At 42.6% G+C, this 19,919-nt stretch overlaps 1 protein-coding gene across 1 annotated transcript in view; it reads right to left on the reverse strand.

The window, feature by feature from the left end:
- Window positions 1-8,468: 8,468 nt before the first annotated feature.
- RDX (radixin) overlaps window positions 8,469-19,919 on the reverse strand; it is a 104,202-nt gene continuing 92,751 nt past the window's right edge. Inside the window, exons 15-16 of the mRNA XM_069554974.1 lie at window positions 14,014-14,111; window positions 8,469-9,070 (exon numbers count right to left, since the gene is read on the reverse strand). Of these exons, the coding sequence (XP_069411075.1) occupies window positions 14,045-14,111 (67 nt within the window). The 3' untranslated portion in view covers window positions 8,469-9,070; window positions 14,014-14,044. The remainder of the gene's footprint in view (window positions 9,071-14,013; window positions 14,112-19,919) is intronic.

Here is a 19,919-nt window from a genome sequence, read left to right on the forward strand (position 1 = left end):
GCCATAAAATATTTTAAAGACTGCATTTATCAGTTACATTTTTCTGCTGGTTTTTGATTTCTAAAAAATGACAGATTGGCCCTTCTTTAAAAATGGTTTTAGAGAAGATCAATATATTGTAAGTTTACATGCTGTAAACTTTATTCTGTAAAATTAAAAACTGTGACTAGTATAATTGTGAGTGCACATGTTGTATTGTGAATCTCTTTATAAGAAACAAAATGTATACCTGCTTTCTCTATCCAAACCTTTAGTATAGATTTAAGACACCTTAGGACTGTCCTCAGTGAAATACTCTTCACAGGATCATGTATGGTTTTGAATTCACTGGAGTACACCACTGAGCGTGTTCATTCACAGTGCTTTGTAAATGATGTTAACATCATAAAATCACATCTGTTGGAACTGTAGTTTTGAATGTTGTCATCCCCTTAGGTTGCTATACTTTCTTTTAAGATTGGAATATAACTCTAGTTTTAACGGGTGTTTACTGTTTTAAATGTTTTGTGGTTTTTTTTTCTTTAATGCCCTCTGTTAACCTGCTTTTTGCTTCTGTTACAATAATACTTTGTTATGTTGGGAGTGGCTTTTTCCCTAAAGCTCTTAGTCTTTCAGATTGAAAAGCAGTTTAAGGTTTTGACCACTTGACAATTTGGCAGTAAAAAAGGAAATTCTGTGCATGTTTCAATTCAGTTTTATAGATAGTGTAAAATTTCATTTTTTAAACCATATACCCAATTTGCCAATTTTCTGTCTGGATATTTCAGATGAATAACAAATTGTTCACTTAAAGCTTTTGACCCCATTCTTGAAGCAACCTATGCCTCAAGGGAAGAGAACATTGAAGAACAATGGTTTTAAATATGAAGTATTTTTAAAATATGAAGATTTTCTTCAGTTTGGGGAAATTATAAACGTTTCATCTAATACAGAACACCTGTCAACATGCACACTTCCACAAACGTGTGGACATGGCATTGCCAGTGAACCCAGATACTGACTTTACCTTTTCCTAGGTTTTATCCTCCCAGATAGAGTAGAAATTCCAATTTGATCCTTCAAACTTATAAGAAAACAAGGCAAAGAATACGTTTAGAATAACCATCTGATGAATTCATGTGATTCTGTTTATTCTGTGTCTGTTCTGTGTGTTTGTGTAATGGGATTTTTACAGCTCCATAAAAAGCAGTATTTTAGACCTACCGGAAATCCATATCAAAACAGCTATGTGATTCTGCCACTGAGAAAAAAAATATATTAAAAAACTCAGTTTTCTTACGGTGGTTTGTTTTTGTTTCATGAAGAAACTGACATGCAGCAGCACAGAAGCCCTCTAAGTACAGGCGTCCTCCCCTCGCCCCACGGCCCGCCCGCCCGCCCGCCTGCCTGCCTGCCGCGCTGAGGAGACACGTCCTCTAGCGTCAGCACACATTCAGTATCAGTGTGTGTTAGAGCTGTGATTAATTCATATGACAATCAGAATTAAATGCCAAAGACAACTAGTCAGGCCTACCTTATGGTTCTAATAATGTTCCATCATTGATTAACTTAGGCTGTCTGTGTCTTTGCCTTGAGGCTTATCACCTCTTGTGAATCTTCGTTGTAAAGGTCTTTCTGCATCTCTACTTGATGAATCAAGTTTAGTACCTTACTAATGCTGCCCCCAATGGCACCCCCCTCCAGTACTCTTGCCTGGAAACTCCCATGGATGGAGGAGCCTGGTGGGCTGCAGTCCATGGGGTGGCACAGAGTCGGACACGACTTCACTTTCACTTTCACTTTTCACTTTCATGCATTGGAGAAGAAAATGGCAACCCACTCCAGTGTTCTTGCCTGGAGAACCCCAGGGACAGCGGAGCCTGGTGGGCTGCCGTCTATGGGGTCGCACAGAGTCAGACACGACTGAAGCGACTTAGCAGCAATGCTGCCTCCGGTAGGTTCACTTCACTTCTTTTGTGACCTCCTAGGAATTTTTCATTTCAGATAGCAGATTTCTTTTACCCATCATTGCTTTTCAGACTTTTGCTTTTCTTATTTTTTTTTCCTAAAGTTGCTATTTGCCATTGTTAAGTATACTCTCCACCCCCCCCCCCCCACTTAAACTTTTTAACTAGGATCTTATGTATTTAGGTAACTTGTCTCAGCTTTGTCAGCAAAGCTGATTTTTCATGTTAAACTATGGTTGGCAGAGAACTGAGCAAATCCACAGTATGGGGTGGGAGAGTCTGAGCTAAGGATCTCAGAGAGTGTTAGACTACAGTGCTGGCTGGGGCTAGTAGTTCATTTCTCCTCCACCTAGAACTTTTGTCTAAAGAGAAAAGATTCATACACACTGACGAATCAATTAATGTTCCAGAAGAGGAGATTGTAAAAAGAAACTAACTTATTCTAAACAAAATACCTCCAGTTGGCCCTCTCATTAGTTAGGGTATGTACTTAACATCATTTATCCTCAGCTTCAGATGCTGTTTTTAAATTAATGATGTTCATTTGGTGTTTTAAGCCTTGTTGCAAGCATTTTTTTTTTAGTCTTTTAGTGTTTTAAAGGTTTTCTTTTAAGATCTTTTACCTTTTTAAAAATGTATTTCTGTGTTAAGAGTACAGCCTTTGGAGGCAATATCTTGCCGCATACATCCTACAGGTAGAGACGGGCACATTACAGAGGTAATAATGTCCCAAACCCTAGGCTTGTTTAGAGTAAATGAGTTAAACCCTCTGAACACGATGATCCATAGTGTGCATGTAATGACAACTATTGTTAGGTGAATGCGAGGTACTTAAAAACAGTTGTTTCGGATGTTTTTATGAGAGCCTTCCTGTCTATCCATTCTGTTGCAGAAGAGCTGGACTCTCGTCATTAGTGTAATGAGTATTCCATGCCCATGTGCCTTTCAGAAGGGACACTTTCCCCTTTGAAGAGTTCTTGGCACCCCATGTCCTTGCTATGCCTGTGGGTGGCCCTTCCTGGCTTACAGATTTTGTATAGTATTTTAATGAGGAAATAAATGGAATAACAAAAATAACTAATACAACAGAAAGCCTTCCAGAAGCTATAGTTCAGTAGGCTGTGGGCTGAGCGCCAGTTTCACTCCAGAACGTGAGGCTGGGCAGACTTGTCTGCCCCTCCCCCACTGACCTGTAGGAAGGGGATATTGGCCCTCCACCCATCAAAACCTACAAAGCCAGTCTGTACAGAGGAGCTGGTGCTTCTTGGTTTATAACTAACTGCTGCTCTTAAGGGCTTCCCTGGTGGCTCAGACAGTAAAGAATCCGCCTGCAATGTGGGATACCTGGGGGGTTCAATCCCTGGGTTGGGAAGATACCCTGGAGAAGGGAACAGGCTACCCACTCCAGTTGGAGAGAGAGGGCTGTGGGGAGACCACTCACATGTGAAGGTCTGGTACAATAAATAAAGTATAATCACACGAAACAGGCATTATCCCTATTTTAGAAATAAGACTGACTTTAAAGCACTTGCTCAAAAGCAAACGCCTCTCTACATGCTTCCAAACTCCCTTTTTTCTTATTATTCTGCTGCAAGACAGTAATAGGAGTGAACCCATGATCATCCTAGGTGTGTTATTTTATTAAAGCTAGTTCTGAGGAATGCTACACCTGTGGCATTGTGTAGCAACTGTACATTCTTAGACACGCTAACTTATACGGGGCAGGGCAAGACCTGGAAAACTTCACCAGAACTTCACTAGAGGCACACCGTCCAGGCTGGTTCCTGTGGAGTCCTGAGGAGCCCGTCTCTTGTGTGGGTGGAAAGTTTCCCCAGAGAGCTGCTGGTCGGAGGCCTGTGAGGACGGGCCCTGGCCCAGCTGCTAGGCCCAGGGCCCAGGCCGCAGCCCTTCCGAAGAGCAAAATGGTTCTGTGGTGGCTGGAGGTGGTTTTACAGTCTGTACTCCCATCTCCACTCCGTGGCGCTCTTTGTAGGCCTCGAGAGGAAAAGGCAGTTCACTCATTTCTAATGTTTCCGGTCACACGCAGAGTCCCCCTCAGGCGTCTTTTTCAAAGCCCCATTTAGCTTTCAGATTCCTGCAAGGCCTTCAGAGCACACAGCAGCTTCTGCGTGAGGCAGCTGCCATTTGCATTTTCCATGCTTTCTGCCATTTGCATTTTCCATTTGCACAAATTCAGCATGAGATTAGAAATAGAAAAGTTAAATTCGTTGTCGAACAAATTCCCAGGAGAGCCAGATGAGGGACCAAATACGGTGCTGAAAGAAGGTAAATAAAACGTTGCGATGGGCTTCCGGCCCTCCCATCCCGCGGCCTCGGGTCTGGGCGGCCGGGCTGGGAGCGCCGGGCGGCCTCCGCCCTCGGGCCGCGAGCACCGGACAGTGGGGTCCAGGAAACTGGCCTTGTCGCCACCTCGGCCTTCAAAGCTCTCCTCTCCCCCTCTACTCTAAAGATGTAATTCTCATTCATTTGAATAATTCTTTCAGACATGCCTTTGAAAAGATTAAGGGAGATGGCAAATACAATTTATGACCACATGAAATGCTATTGAGTAAACTCCAGAGGAGATTTATCGGTTTGCCATGTCTGTTACCAGATTAACAAATTCAGGACAAAGCACCTTTCGCAGTTGAAAAGGCGGCACATGGGAGGCGATCGGAGGGAAGTGAGGGTCCCAGTCCACGCTCAGCGGCATGGGCTGAGCGGAGCTCGCGAGGTGGGGAGCTGCAGGAGGGGCCCGAGGGGGCCCTGAGGCGCCCGCTGGCCCAGGGGCAGCTCGGGGACCGGGCCGCCAAGCCCAGGTTCCTCCCTGTCAGGGCGCAGAGCTTCACACCGCGCCGCCCCCCCCACCCCAACCCCAGCCTTTCTTCCCGCTTCTGAGTCTCGCTGCAGAGGCGCTCTCTCAGCTCCGCCTCTCCACCACCCCAGCCAGAGTCCGCCCGCGGCTGAGACTGCGGGGAAGAAGACAGCGACAGGCTTCCAGAGATCCCCCCCCATCTTTCTAACAATTTGCAGCCTTTGAATCCGCTTCCCAGATTGCGAGTGGGAAATGCCAAGTGGCTAAAGCAGAGGTTCACGGAACCTTTGAATCCAGCCACAGGCTCTTGTTTGGTGGTTAAGATACACAGTCATTTCAGGATCGACCTCTAGTGGCCTCAGTGCCCGGGGGCTCTGGGGGTGGGGGAGGAGACCCACCAGGGGTGTGGTTCCTAACTTGCAGCCCATCTTGCAGGTCTCTGTGTCCTTTGAAACAGGTAGCAGTGTCACCAGACTGCCTTCCTGAGCCTTCTTTGCTGAATGGGAGGCATAAGCACAATCTCCCCGTCTCTGCGTGGGGTCAAAGTGCACCACCTCCCCCTGTCACCACGGGCAAGCTCTGCCCACACAGCCCTCCCCTCTGATCGATCCAACATTTGGGGGGGCTAACTGTATCATCCCAGGGGAAAAGAAATGGTTTTGAGAGGCATCGGCTCTTTTAGATTGTAAAGCAAAACCTTGTTGTTCACAGTAATACTCTGCCAAGGGCCTGGGGCAAAGCGGAGACCCAACAGCAAGGAGAGCTGGGTGGAGGGTCCAGCCTCTCTCTGGCCAGGGGAACAGACAGCCTGTGGGAGACGGTGTGGTTCAGGGGTGGCGGGCACAGCAGCAACTTTTTTTTCTTCTTTTATCAAAGGAGAACCATACATGTCTTGGATTCTGTTTTTAAATCAGTGCTTCAGGCTGCTGTATGGCTAGAATTGATTCCTCTCATGTTTTACTCGGAACAGAAATGAGCATAATCCACAACCATTTGTTGCTGCCCAAGACTGTGGACTAGAAGAGGACACTCATCTGGGAGAATTCCTCATACAGACCAAGAATGTTTTCTGGCCCCAGCTGAGTGAAGGGCACCCAGCTGACTCAGACAGCCTCCAGAACATTTAGTTCTGGAGTTTGACAAAACCAGTAAACAGAACTCCTCTCTGTTCAGTGCCCCCGAGCCTGTATGTGTGGTCCCCAGTCGTGGGCCCCACCCTTGACCCAAGAATCAGACACCCTAGGTGGGGGGCGGGTAGGGGGGACATCTGTGGTTTCACAAACCCTCCAGATGATACTGATGCTCATAAAGTTGAAAGTAAAACCACTGAGTGAAACTGAGAATTAAACAGCAAAACAGTAAGCAGGTGAAACTCACAAGATCACCTTCATCTGGGCTTGTGCCTAAGGCAACTGGGCTCCCTAATGTGTGTGTCAGTTTCTCAGTCGTGTCCGACTCTTTGCGACCCCATGGACTGTAGCCCGCCAGGCTCCTCTGTCTATGGAATTCTCCAGGCAAGAATACTGGACTGGGCTGTCATTTCCTTTCCCAGGGGATCTTCTCCACCCAGGGATCGAATCCAGGTCTCCTGCATTGCAGGCAGATTCTACTACTAAATCCCAAATTTGACAGACACCTGTCTCGTGCAGGAGCCCAGGCCTGCCTCATTGGAAGTAGGGCATGGAGGAGTCAAGATGGCGTGTGCTTCCTGGAGACAGAGAACAGGAGTGGGGACACGACTCCTCTGCAAACTCACCACTCAAGCGGCCTGTCCCACTTGCCTGGAAAGGAAGGAGGGGGCCAGCGGAGGCCAAGGGGGCAGAGGCGCTGTGCTAGAGCAGTTGTGTCTGTGCCCGGTGAAGGTCAGGCTGCCCACCGGTGCGTTCCTTAGTGACTGGGAGTTATCGGCGTTTCTCCCTTTGGGTGGCTATGCTCTGACAGCTTGGCTTGACCAGGACTGAAGTCCAGCAGTTCACAAGGGCCTTGACGCTCTTCATGGCATCGCTGCCTCTGTTGGTATGAGCAGTTCCTGAAGAAAAGGGGCTTCTTGTGCTGAGGCTTCAACTCCCCACCCATCAGTCCCAGGGCCCAGTGTAGACTGCAGCTTCTCTGCCCCTGCAGAAGAGAGCTCACGACGAGGTCCAACCAGTTTCCTCTCCCACAGGAAGTGAGAGTCGAGTATGTTGTTTCCTCAGAAGGGGTTTGACAAAGGTGGTGCTTTGAGCTTGTTATCTTCATGCATTTCTTATAACCTGAAAATGAGCGAGCTTCAAACTCTCCTTAACGCCCAGCTGCCCACCTATGCCTCCCCCATGGCCAAAGGAGGCTAACTCCCTTCCTAACCCAAAGAACAGAAAGGGTCTTAGACATTTAGTCCAAATGTCTCATTTTCTGGCAGACGCATCCAAGGCCAAGGGCACTGTAGGGACCTGTCCAGGGTCTTCACCATGACCCATGCCTAGGTTTGACACCCACAGGCTGAAAATCCGCAACCCTCCCCATCTCCACGAACAAGCTGGTGAGCAGCTGGTTATATGGCATTATCTATAATTGTGTTTATCTCTTATAGTCACACTATAACAGAGGTGACTGATCATTCATCCTGTCTCTTTTCTGGTATTTCCCCCTGTATCAGCAGTCACAGCCAGACCAATCTCTGTGTGGAAAGATCTGATGGTAGCACATGGGAATTTGCTGCAGTAGCAGCAGCCCACGCTGCGCCTCCTTTCCCTATTGACCTCAAGCCTCGGGGTCTCCGATGGATCTATTAAAAGGTGAAAGTAAAAACATACCTGGCTGACTGTTTGGGTTGTTACCTGATCAGTGGTTCAAAGGCCCCACCAGGTGACTTCCTCAAGTGTTTCAGACTGCATTGTTCTAACACATAACAGCAGTCTCTCAAGTGCTGCCTGAGAACCCCGGCCGCAGGATCCCAGATTCGGACTCCACTGCACCCCCAGGCCCTAAGGCCGAATGCTTCTACACCACCTGCCGCTCGTCATCAAGGAGTGGCCTGGGAAACCGTAGTGTGATAAGAAACCACACAAAGTATGTGATTATCTTTCAAGTTATAAAAAATGCCTGATAAAGCAAAGACTTCAAATTAACTATGAGACCAGTCTGGGAACAAATATTTCTTGAAAGTTGACAAACGGCATAACAAAAAAGTTGTTTCCTATGTGTCCCCTTTGGAAGGGCACAGTTTCTAAAACAACCAGACTGACTTAGTGCCCTTGGAAAACCTCAGGGACAGATTCAATATCATGCTGGCATACTTTGTGTGGTTTTTCTGAAAGTCTTTAAGAGGTAATTCTGTGCCTGGCCAGTGAGCACCTGTCACATAACTGAAGCACAATACATTCTTCAAGGATGAAGAGTAGCTATTGAAAAAGGCGACTCCTGTTGCAACCTGTTACCCAATCCTCTAAGCTTCAGTCCTCAGACATTCAAGCCACTTTGCAGTGTCAGGAATAGTGCCACCTAGTGAATTAATAATGTGGCTTCACGTCCCAGCTCTGCCACCATACCCCTCAGCCTTCTTTCTCAAACACTGGCTGACTCCAAGCTGACACTTTGTGAAATGAGAGAAGATGAGAATCTGAGACGGGACAGGCAAGCCCGCTGGCCAGTAGGGCAGTTCCTCGAGAATGTGGTAGTCACTGCCCACCATCAGTGTGCAGAATCAAGCAGAAACTAGTGCCCCAGGCTGATGTTAGAATATATTTATTGCTACATTTATGTACAGTTATACAAACAGCCAGGAATGAAAGAGAGTGTTGCAACAATTTTTCCAGATTCCACAGATGTGTGCCAGGAAACAGAGCTATATACCACTGAGTCTGCTCTTGGTTCAAAGCCCAAAATGTCACATACATTTTTTTTTATGGAAAGTTCTTGGAAATCCTCTCAGCTTATTCCTCCTTACAAGCTAGTCATGCAGAAAAAAGTGGATTCTCAGAAGCCTATGCCTTCAGGCATCTGTTGTGAGGATGGAGCCTTGAAGACAGGATGCTGGCTTAGGACCTTCGGGTGCAGCGCAGAGCTCGACTGTCCTGGCCCAGCTCTCTAAGCTCTGTCCTTAGGAAAGACAATCGAGAAGGGGGAGGAGAGAGACAGAAGAGCAAGAAAAGGGAAGCCAACAGTTGACAGGTGTGGAAAGAACCACCAACAAGAGCCCTGACTGCGGGAACACTTGTCCATTGGGCTCCAGCTGAGATTCTGGACTTTGGGGGAGAGAGACATTCAAATCATCAGGCATATCTTGGTATGACCTTATCCTAAAACTCGCCATGTGTCAAATGCCAGGGACCTGCATGAAGACACAGAAAATGAACAGGAAAATTAGGCAAGAGAGAAGAAAACAAAACTTTTATATATCACCGTAATACGGTTGAAAAGGGCACCACCCTGAACACCTCTCTGGTGACACGTAGCCAAGACTGAGTTTACTATTTAATTATGAAGGGGGAAGGAATGCCACAGAGGAAACACAATGATGTACACACTGCAACAAAACAAAGGTGGTTCCACAGACTCTACGCTCTGACCTCGGCCTTGCTAGAATTACTTTTGGTTCTCAGAAGGAATCTAACATGATAGATCTTGCAGTGTTCAGATCCAGAATCTTGATGCAGATATGAGATCATGGTATAAACAAACTCCCCTTCACGTCACAGTCTGATAAGCCTTTGTGTGTGAATCACAAGAGAAGTAGCTGAGCCGCTCGTGAGACAGGTGTGCCCAAAGGATCAGTCCCTTTATTTTCACCAGTTCTGTCTTACCCATCTCAGGCCACTCCCCCTCCCCCACCACCAGGGGTCCAGGAAAGGTCATCAGATCAGGTCTAACACAGCCTCCTAAACGAAAATCAGCCTAGCACCTCAGAGAAATGACAAGGCCTAAAGGTTGAGAACAAGAAGCCTGGGGGTCTGAATGCACCGGACAACCAGAGGCCTCTGGGGCTGATTCATGACTCAGATCCAGCCTGTCACTCAAAGCTGTAGGTGTTCTATCCCTGAAGACATCTGCCAGCTATAGTTCATTGGTCCATGGCTATCCATGTCATGTCTAATTCCTCGCCATCATAATCCCTGGTGACCACTCAATCACAAAGAGGGTGAGGATTCTGATACAGAAATCCGCAGGTCCCCGAAACCTGTCAGAAGTCCCTGTCTTTTTCCTTGGGTCAATAACACTATAATCAGCTAAGAAGGGGCCCAGCCGTTCTGAGGCGGACAACTATGTGACTTTTCAAGCCGAAGGATGTGCTGATTGCCAACTCCCTTGATCCTTTAATAAATCTGTCTTTGGACAATTCAAAATGTCATTTGCAGAAACTTTCTTTTCGTATGTCCGACGGCAATAGCAGAGTTAAACTCACTCAAAGGATTCACTCTAAAAAGCAAAAACATAAATGCGAGCAAAGCAATGAGGAAAAATTGCAAAACATCAGGCAAATTTCAGTTGGAAGGATTTTGCTGGTGTTGTTGCTCAGTCGCTCAGTCATGTCTGACTCTTTGCGACGCCATGGACTGCAGCATGGCAGACTTCCTTGTCCTTCACCATGTCCCAGAGCTTGTTCAGACTCACGTCCATTGAGTCAGTGATGCCATCCAACCATCTCATCCTGTCATCCTCTTCTCCTCCCGCCTTCAATCTTTCCCAGCAACAGGGTCTTTTCTAATGAGTCGGCTTTTCGCATCAGGGGGCCAAAGTACTGAAGCTTCAGCTTTAGCATCAGTCCTTCGAATGAATATTCAGGGTTGATTTCCTTTAGGATTGACTAGTTTGATCTCCTTGCAGTCCAAGGGACCCTCAAGAGTCTTTTCCAACACCACAGTTCAAAAGCATCAATTCTTTGGCACTCAGCCTTCTTTATGGTCCAGCTCTCAACATCCACACATGTCTACTGGAAGCCCCATAGCTTTGACTAGATGGACCTTTGTCAGCAAAGTAATGTCTCTGCTTTTTAATATGTTGTCTAGGCCTGTCATAGCTTTTCTTTCAAAGAGCAAGCATCTTTTAATTTCATGGCTGCAATCACCATTCCCAGTGATTTTGGAACCCAAGAAAATAAGGTCTCTCACTGTTTCCATTGTTTCCTCATCTATTTGCCATGAAGTGATGGGACCGGATGCCATGATCTTTGTTTTTTTAATGTTGAGTTTCAAGCCAGCTTTTTTACTCTCCTCTTTCACCTGCATTAAGAAGCTCTTTAGTTCCTCTTCACTTTCTACTGTAAGGGTGGTGTCATCTGCTTATCTGAGGTTATTGACATTTGTCCCTGCAATCTTGATTCCAGCTTGTGCTTCAAGAAGCCCAGCATTTCTCATGATGTACTCTGCACATAAGTTAAATAAGAAGGGTGACAATAATTAGCCTTAATGTATGCCTTTCCCAGTTTTGAACCAGTCCATTGTTACATGTTCAGTTCTAACTGTTGCTTCTTGACCTGCATTCAGGTTTTGCAGGAGGCAAGTAAGGTGGTCTGGTAGTCCCATCTTTTTAAGAATTTTCCAGTTTGTTGTGATCCATAGTCAAAGGCTTTAGCTTAGTCAATGAAGCGGAAGTAGATGTTTTTCTGGAATTCTTTGGCTTTTTCTGTGATCCACCAAATGTTGTTAATTTGATCTCAAGTTCCTCTGCCTTTTCTAAATCCAGCTTGAACATCTGGAAGTTCTTGGTTCACGTACTATTGAAGCTTAGTTTGGAGAATTTGAGCATTACTTTGCTAGCATGTGATATGAGTGCAATTGTGTGGTAGTTTGAGTATTTCCTGGCATTGGCCTTCTTTGGGATTGGAATGAAAACTGACCTTTTCCAGTTCTGTGGCCACTGCTGAGTTTTCCAAATTTGCTGGCATAATGAATGCAGCACTTTCACAGAATCATCTTTTAGGATTTGATATAGCTCAACTGAATTTCCATCACCTTTGCTAGCTTTGTTTGTAGTAATGCTTCCCAAAGCCCATCTGAGTTTGCACTCCAGGATTTTTGGCTCTAGGTGAGTGGTCACACCATTGTGGTTATCTGGGTCATTAATATCTTTTTTGTATAGTTTTTCTGTGTATTCTTGTCACCTCTTAATATCTTCTGCTTCAGTTAGGTGCACACCATTTCTGTCTTTTATCGAGCCCATCTTTGCTTGAAATGTTCCCTTGGTATCTCTAATTTTCTTGAAGAGATCTCTAGTCTTTCCCATTCTGTTGTTTTCCTCTATGTCTTTGCATTGTTCACTTAAGAAGGCTTTCTTATCTCTCCTTGCTATTCTTTGGAACTCTGCATTCAGGTGGGTATACCTTTCCTTTTCTCCTTTGCCTGTCACATCTCTTTATTTTTCAACTATGTGTAAGACCTTCTCAAGACAACCATATTGCCTTTTTGCATTTTTCTTGGGGATGGTTTTGATCACTGCCTCTTGTACAGTGTTATGAACCTCTGCCCATAGTTCTTCAGGCATGTATCAGATCTAATCCCTTGAATCTATTTCTTACTTCCACTGTATAACTGTAATGGATTTGATTTAGGTCATACCTGAATGGCCTAGTGGTTTTTCCTACTTTCTTCAAGTCTGGATTTTGCAATAAGAAGTTCATGATCTGAGCCACAGTCAGTTCCCAGTCTTGTTTTTGCTGACTGTATAGAGCTTCTCCATCTTTGATTAGAAAGAATATAATCTATCTGATTTCAGTATTGAACATCTGGTAATATCCATGTGTAGAGTCATCTCTTGTGTTGTTGGAAGAGGGTGTTTGCTATGACCAGTGTGTTCTCTTGGCAAAACTGTTAGCTTTTTCCTTGCTTCATTTTTTACTCCAAGGCCAAACTTGCCTGTTATTCCAGGTATCTCTTGACTTCCTACTTTCCAAAATGGAAAAGAGTTACATAAATGCCTGCATTGGAATTAATGGCTTAAAGAAGAATAGCTAAGAACAATATTATTTGTGGCAATCTGGATTGTTCAGAACAAGTTTTAACCAAGGATCTTAGCTCTAATATCAGGAATAAGATTAACTAGATTCTATGGAGTCACAAACAGCTACATGCCTTTCAAATCAAGCCCTTCGAGTGGATTTCAAAACAATGAAAATATTTTGCAGATGTCATGGAATGTCAGAGATTCAGTGAATGACCTTAAACTCAATTCATAGCAATCCAGAAGTCAAGGTAATTAAAAAGAATGAAATAATGCCATTTGCAGCAACATGGATGGAACTAGAGATATCATACCAAACAAAATAGGTTAGAAAGACAAATACCATACGATATCACTTACATTTGAAATCTAAATATGACACAAATCTATGAAACAGAAACAGACTCACAGACATAGAGAACACACTTGTGATTGCCAAAGGGGAGTAAGAGTTGGGAAGGGAAGTATTGGGAGTTTGGGATTAGAAAATTAATAAATATCAAGGCCAAACAAGCAAATCATTTCTAAAAATTATCCAGGCTAAGTGAAAATAAATCACCATTTGTTTAATGTCACATAAAAAGAATCTAAAAAATAACAGTTATTCCACGTCTTAAAGTATTGTCTCAAATATATTCTGAGTTTTGTGTGTAGAATTTGGGGAGGTTTAAGCAGCAAGTTGGGGTGGGGGGCTCAAATGTACCACTGAAGATCTATAAGATAAACTGTTCTGCTGTCATTTTATTTAGAAATGGGATGAGTCGAAACATAACTCTGAAATAATTTCTTATGGTAATCACGTTGATCAATGATTTTTAAATATTTCCAAATTGCAATCAATGCACAATACTAATCTAGTTTATGAACCAATTCTGGAATTCTTCTACTTAATATATAGGTATGACACTTCATTTTTAAGTATATCTGGACATTTTTTCAAATAAGAAAAAAAATCCTTCCAACAGCACACAAATATTGTGTGAGCTGGCACAGTGTTACTCTACATCAAGAAGGCTCTTTCACAAAGTAAGAGCATGTCTAATCACCTCATGAAGATTACAGCTAAAATCTCACTGTAGTAAACTCTATCTGACCTCAATGTTCTTGATTAGCAAAGAGCTGAAGAGAGACAAACAGCTGAGAAAGAATCTAGAGTGGGTGAGATTAGGTGCTGCACAGGGAGGGCTGGCTCGGGGTCAACTCTTTTGACTGGCATTTCACTAGACTAAAAGCTTGGGTCTGTGGATGCAGATTCAGGTTTTATGGGGTCCTGCCAGCATTTCTGAAGTGGCGAGGGTGTGGCAGGTCTACTGGGAATCTGTTACCAGTTGTACTTACCCAGTGAGGCAGAGAGCCTTCTTCCTAACTGTTACATTTGTTTTATACTGCTTTGGCAAGAACGCATCTGGAACAATGCATACAGTTTGGGTCCCCACCTTTTAAAAGAGACATAGAAAGGTTAGAAAGCATTTCAGCAAAACAACACAGAAGGAAGCCAACGCTGTAGTACAGAAGCCAGAAGCACCCTTGTCCCCTGCATTCTGTAGAGCCGTCTAGGTAACCAAATTGCCAAAGCAATCTCTTTCCTAATCTTTAACCTCTAACTTTTCTTTTTCAATCACTTTTGAATCTCCACAATTATTACAATGCGAAAATAAGAATAACTTTAAATCTCCTTTTTAAAGAGATGCTAGAATTCTCATAGTTGCAGCCATTCCGCACAAACTAGTCTTAGTCTTATGACCAGGGAGAATGGAAAATATTGTTTACCGTATTTTCTATGATTGAGGGTTAAGCAACTGGAAACACAGTTACTGATAGTCTCTATCTTATAAGTGGGCTATTTATCAAAAGGGCAGCTGTGGTGGGCTGTCTCCCATGGAAACCATGTTATGGATGACTAGTTTGGTTTCCAAGCAGTTTAATGCATGAGTCTTTGTAGTAAAATATAGTAGAACTCTCAAACTTGGATAAAGGAACACAGAAACAATGAAACAAAGGAGTTTTACAATTTATTCTTTATAGTGAACTTTGATGTTAAATAGGCAGAATTAATTAGAGGGTGACTAAGTAGTATTTGAAATTTAAGAACACTTTACAGAAAATTTTAAGTATTTTCAAAGACTTGGAAGGTTAGCAGAGCTGGCACTTTATTGTATCAAATGTCAGTCTACAATTGTATTGCTGTATATTTCCCCCTAGTAATCAGCACTGTTCTCATCATTCTTAGCAATGAGGTAGATTTATAGTACCCATAAAGGAACAAAATGGGAGAGAAGGAAAAGAGAATGATTTTCATGAGTATACTGAAAAAAATTTTCGTAAGAGCAAGAGAAAGGAGGATTGGGGAGTAAAGTGAATAAATATTATGGTATAAGAAAGAAAATAAAAATAAATGAGGAGTTACAGTTATAACAGAGAAAACCACGCATGCAGTTGCCTGAGAGGTGAAGAGTATCAGAAATGTTGAAAGCTCGCCAGCAGGGGGCACCATAAAACTAAAAGGCCTCTAAGAAAAACAGCAACTCTTGATGGGGATGGGGGCTGTGAGTGAGAGATACAGACACATCAGCGAGGCAGATATTCACAATACAAGTGATTCTGTTCATGGAGTGCCAAGCCATAGGTTAGGACGTAAACCATACTGTTATCCCGAGAATGAAATTTGGTTTAATATTAGAAAAATCTACTAATTCAATATGCTAACAAACAAGCACACACACATATTATCTCAAAATACAAAGAAATTGCATTTGATAAATTTTAAGTATCCTTTTTATGTAAGAAAAACTCTTGGCAAAATAGGCATACACATATAAAGAAGTTTCATTAACCTGATAAAGGTCATCTACCAAAACAGCAAACATATGTCATGGCAAATGTTAGAAGGATCTTTTTAAATCAGAAATGAGGTGCACATATGTTCTACATTGTACCAAAAGCTTTAGTCAAATCAAGCTGGTAGATAAGGAAAAGAAGTTATAAGGATTGAGAAGACAGACTGAGAATGGTATTAACTGCAGAAGAGGCCTATCTATGCAGAAAGCCTGAAAAGCTTCAGAAATTATAAGAAATAGTAAGAATTGAGCAAGATTCTTAAATATAAGATCAGCGAACAAAAATCAACTTCATTTTTATATACCAGCCACAAATAGCTTTAAAATGTAACACCTAAAAAGATACTAAAAATAAGATGCTTAATAATAAGTCTAACAAAAGAAATACATGATCTTAATGGAAAATTTAAACTTTACCAAAAAGTATTAAGGACATAAATAAATGCAGAGATATTACATATTCATGACTAGGAATAGTTAAGTACTGTATAGATGTAATTTTCTCCAAATTATTAATATATTTCCAACAAAAAGGCTTTTTCCCCATAGTATTTAAGTGAAGTGAAGTGAAGTGACTCAGTCGTGTCCGACTCTTTGCGACCCCATGGACTGTAGCCTACCAGGCTCCTCTGTCCATGGGATTTTCCAGGCAAGAGTACTGGAGTGGGTTGCCATTTCCTTCTCCACCATAGTATTTAATTCTAAAATTTATGTAGAACAATAAGAAAGGGTCAAAACTAGTCACAACTACCAAAACAAGGTGGAGAAACTTTTAAAGAAAACAGGCAAAAAAGGCTATTTCAAAGGAGACATGAAAAGTCCATAAATTTAAGAAAAATTCTGAACTATATTAGTAATCAAGAAAATGCAAACTAAAAGCACATTTTAAACCTTTAAAACTGGCAAAAAGTTAAAAATCTAGTGATAGCAAGTGTGTTCAAGTCAGTGTGGATATATTCTTCCTTTGAAACATAAGTTGATGCTTCCATAGAAAAGTTGAACCGATCAATTCCCCTCCATAGGTGCAGATACTGTTGCTTACATTACTAGGAAACATGTTCAAGAAGATTTCAGGCTATATTGTAAAATAAAAAATACTAGAAACAATCCAAGTGGGCATCATCAAGAGAGTAGAAAAATTGTAGTGCATTCATGAGACAGACACCTTCAGAGCAGTGAAAATGAATGAACCGCAGCTGTGTTCATCAAAACAGATGTGCGTGTGTGTAATCAAAATTAGGTAAAATTCCTATGCATGCAAAAGAAGACATACTGTGGATACAAACAGTTAAAATTTAAAAAAAAAAAAGGTGATGTGATAGGGGAGGAATACAGAATCCCAAAGCAACTGGCAACGTACTATTTTAAAACCTGATGCCTGAGTATTATATATATATATATATATATATATATATATACTAAGAAAATGTACTGTATATAATATTTCTTTGTTCATATTTCTCCTAGGCACATTCCTTTCCCTAACCCTGTTGACAAGCACTCTCTCGTTTGTGTTTAAAACTTTCAGAAATCGATGGAGGAAAAATACTATAATAGAGAGTTATAAATTTGGTTCCAATTATCTTTGATCTTTTAATCATTAGAATTTGAAGGTCTCAAACCCTCTAGGTAGAGAAAGAAGTCAGTAGCTACTCTGAGGACACTGAGTAAAAGAAGCAACTGTGTTAGTCTCACAGGGTCGCACACCCTCATTCTAAATAAGTGATTCTCCAAGTATGGTCCCAGAAAAGCAGCATCAGCCTCCTGGTTAAAGATCCAAGTTCTTGGGCCCCACATACACTTGCTGGCTCAGAAACTTTGGGAGGGAGAAGCCCTGCAAATCGGCATTTTAACAAAGTCTGCAGATGATTCTGATGCACCCAGTTTGAGAATCCCTGCTGGAAATTTTTCAAATTTATAAGGAAATCTCTTCATTATTACAAAATAAAACCCCTCTACCATGAACAAAACAATCTAGACAGCTAAGAAAGCCGTATCACTGGCCCTTGGAAGAATCTAATGGTTTTTAAAATCCTGTAATTCAGAGGTCAGCAAACTATGGTTTAAGGACCATTCAGCTCATCTATTTTTTTTGTTGTTGAGACCATGATTTAAAAGTCAAAAGAAAATGATTTCATGGCACATAAAAGTATAAAAAAGTCAGATTTCAGCGTCTGTGAATGAAGTTTTACTGGAAGGTAGCCAGGCTCCTTCACTCACATCACCTATGGCTGCTCTCGTGCCAGAACAGCGGGGCTGTGAGATGTGACAGAAAATGTCTGGCACACGAAGTTGAAAATATTTAATATCTTTACAGGAAAAGTTTGATGACTCCTACTTTTTTCAGTAATTACAGTCTATAACCTCAAAGCGCAATATAATCCTAGTGATTTTTCTCCGAAAAGTACAATTTTCCTTTTAATTCCACAGGCAAAAATCTAGTAGTTTAAAAGAATCCTTAGGAAAGTTAAATCAGATCCATTTTTTATCGACAAGGTAAAGCAAATAACCCACACAGAGCATCGGAAAATGTTTTTAATTATGCTACTTTCTCTGTCTTCAAATATTCTAATAAGTGACCAAAGGAAAAACAAAAACAGCTGGTGAATTTTAATGAAATATTCCATCACATTTAGCTCTGGAAATTAGCTTAGAAGTCTCCATAGGCATTTCAGGTGGCTCACTTAAGGTGTGAACTTGTCTCAAGGCTGCAGAGACTTGTTTCTCAGGCCTCATTCTGCAGCCGCCTTCCTCCGTGGCTCTTCTTTGGCTGAAACTCTCTAGGCAATCTGATCCTCAGTCTCTTGAATTTTTTTCTAGACCAAGTTCACTACTTATTACTGAAGTCCTGCTCACCAAATTCCAGAAATATATTTTATTTAACATCTATTAACTAGCTGAAAAGGCCTGTTTCTAGCCATAACCATCTTCATCTCAAATTTTTCCACCAGATTTCTAAGATTCCTTGAGCACAGACCCACTTGATTTTGAGAGCTTTAACACTCAATAAAAATAAAAGGATGTTTTCTTACCCTCACAAGAATAAATCACATATTTCAACTTAAAATCTTAAAGCTATACTCACCTTTTCTTGAAAATGAGAGCACTAAACTCTTCACAGGCTGGCATTACTAGCCCACGCGAGAATAAGTCTGATCTCTACTTTGATGGGGTTTGGTCTCCAGGTCAGTGTTACTCTGTATTCAGTATAATATTTAGAGCATTCTTCTTTGCCCTCTAATGAATTCATTCACTTTAAGTTATGTAGACAGGAAAATCCTCCAAAGGACAGTCATGTGAAAATGTCTCGATTGGAAACTTAACCTTTTATAGTTTTAAAAAGCAGGGGAAGGGCGACCTTCAATTCAAAGAATTCATACCCACGGCACACTCTGCCATTATAGTGGCCTTTGGGCAGGTTTTGTGTGTGTGTTAGCCACTCAGTCTTGTCTGACTCGTTGGGACCCCATGGACTGTAGCTCGCCAGGCTCCCTTCTCCATGGAAATCTCCAGGCAAGAATACTGGAGTGGGTTGCCATTCCCTTCTCCAGGGGATCTTCCCAACCCAGGGACTGAACCTGGGTCTCCTGTGGGTTTACTGTCTGAACCACCAGGGAAGCAGGTTACTGAAGTCTGAAATGGGACAGTGCACCTACCTTCAAGGGCGCCTACAGCATTGATGGTATCCTTGTACAGATTAGGAAAGGGTGTCCGTCCCTCCAGGCACGTGGTCCCAAGGTGCATGCTTGCCTGGCACACACTAAATTTGCACATCTGTCCCTCCACTTTTGCCCTGTGCTTCTGTGGGCTCCTTGAGATCTGGCTCCTTTCCAAAACTTCATCTCACAGATAACTCTCCCTCAGGCTCACTTAGCTCTGGACATACTGCCCTCTTTCCTGTTCCTTGAACCAGTTGAAGCCCTTTCTTGCCTCAAGTTCTTTGCACATGCTTTTCTCTCCCCTTGGAATGCTTTAAAGCAATGTCCAGTGGGCCACTTTTGGAGGACAGACACATTGTTTGGCTTGCAAAATGTTTTCTAAATGTTTTGAAATAAATGACATGCAAACTTTAGGAGATTTCACATAAAATTACATTTCTACTTAAATGTTTAAAGCATTACTCTTTGGACACTTTTTTAAAAAAGGTGTCTGCTGGCTTATCCTGGAGAATCAGAAGGGGCAGCGGCAGTGAGGGTGCTGCTTTGAGGAGCTGAGCCCTCTGGACAGGCGTGGATGATTCCCCATCAGGCCCAGTGTGCTCATTTGATCCTTCTGGGCATTTACATTTACTGTCTTGATTTACTTTAAAATCTTTTTTTATATGCCACTTCCTCTCAGAGACTTCTTCTGACCTTTCTATCCTAATTATCATATTTTTCCCAACTCACTCCCTTGTTCCTTTCAAAA

Source organism: Ovis canadensis, chromosome 15, assembly GCF_042477335.2.
Source record: "Ovis canadensis isolate MfBH-ARS-UI-01 breed Bighorn chromosome 15, ARS-UI_OviCan_v2, whole genome shotgun sequence".
In the NCBI taxonomy this organism is placed as follows: Eukaryota; Metazoa; Chordata; class Mammalia; order Artiodactyla; family Bovidae; genus Ovis; species Ovis canadensis.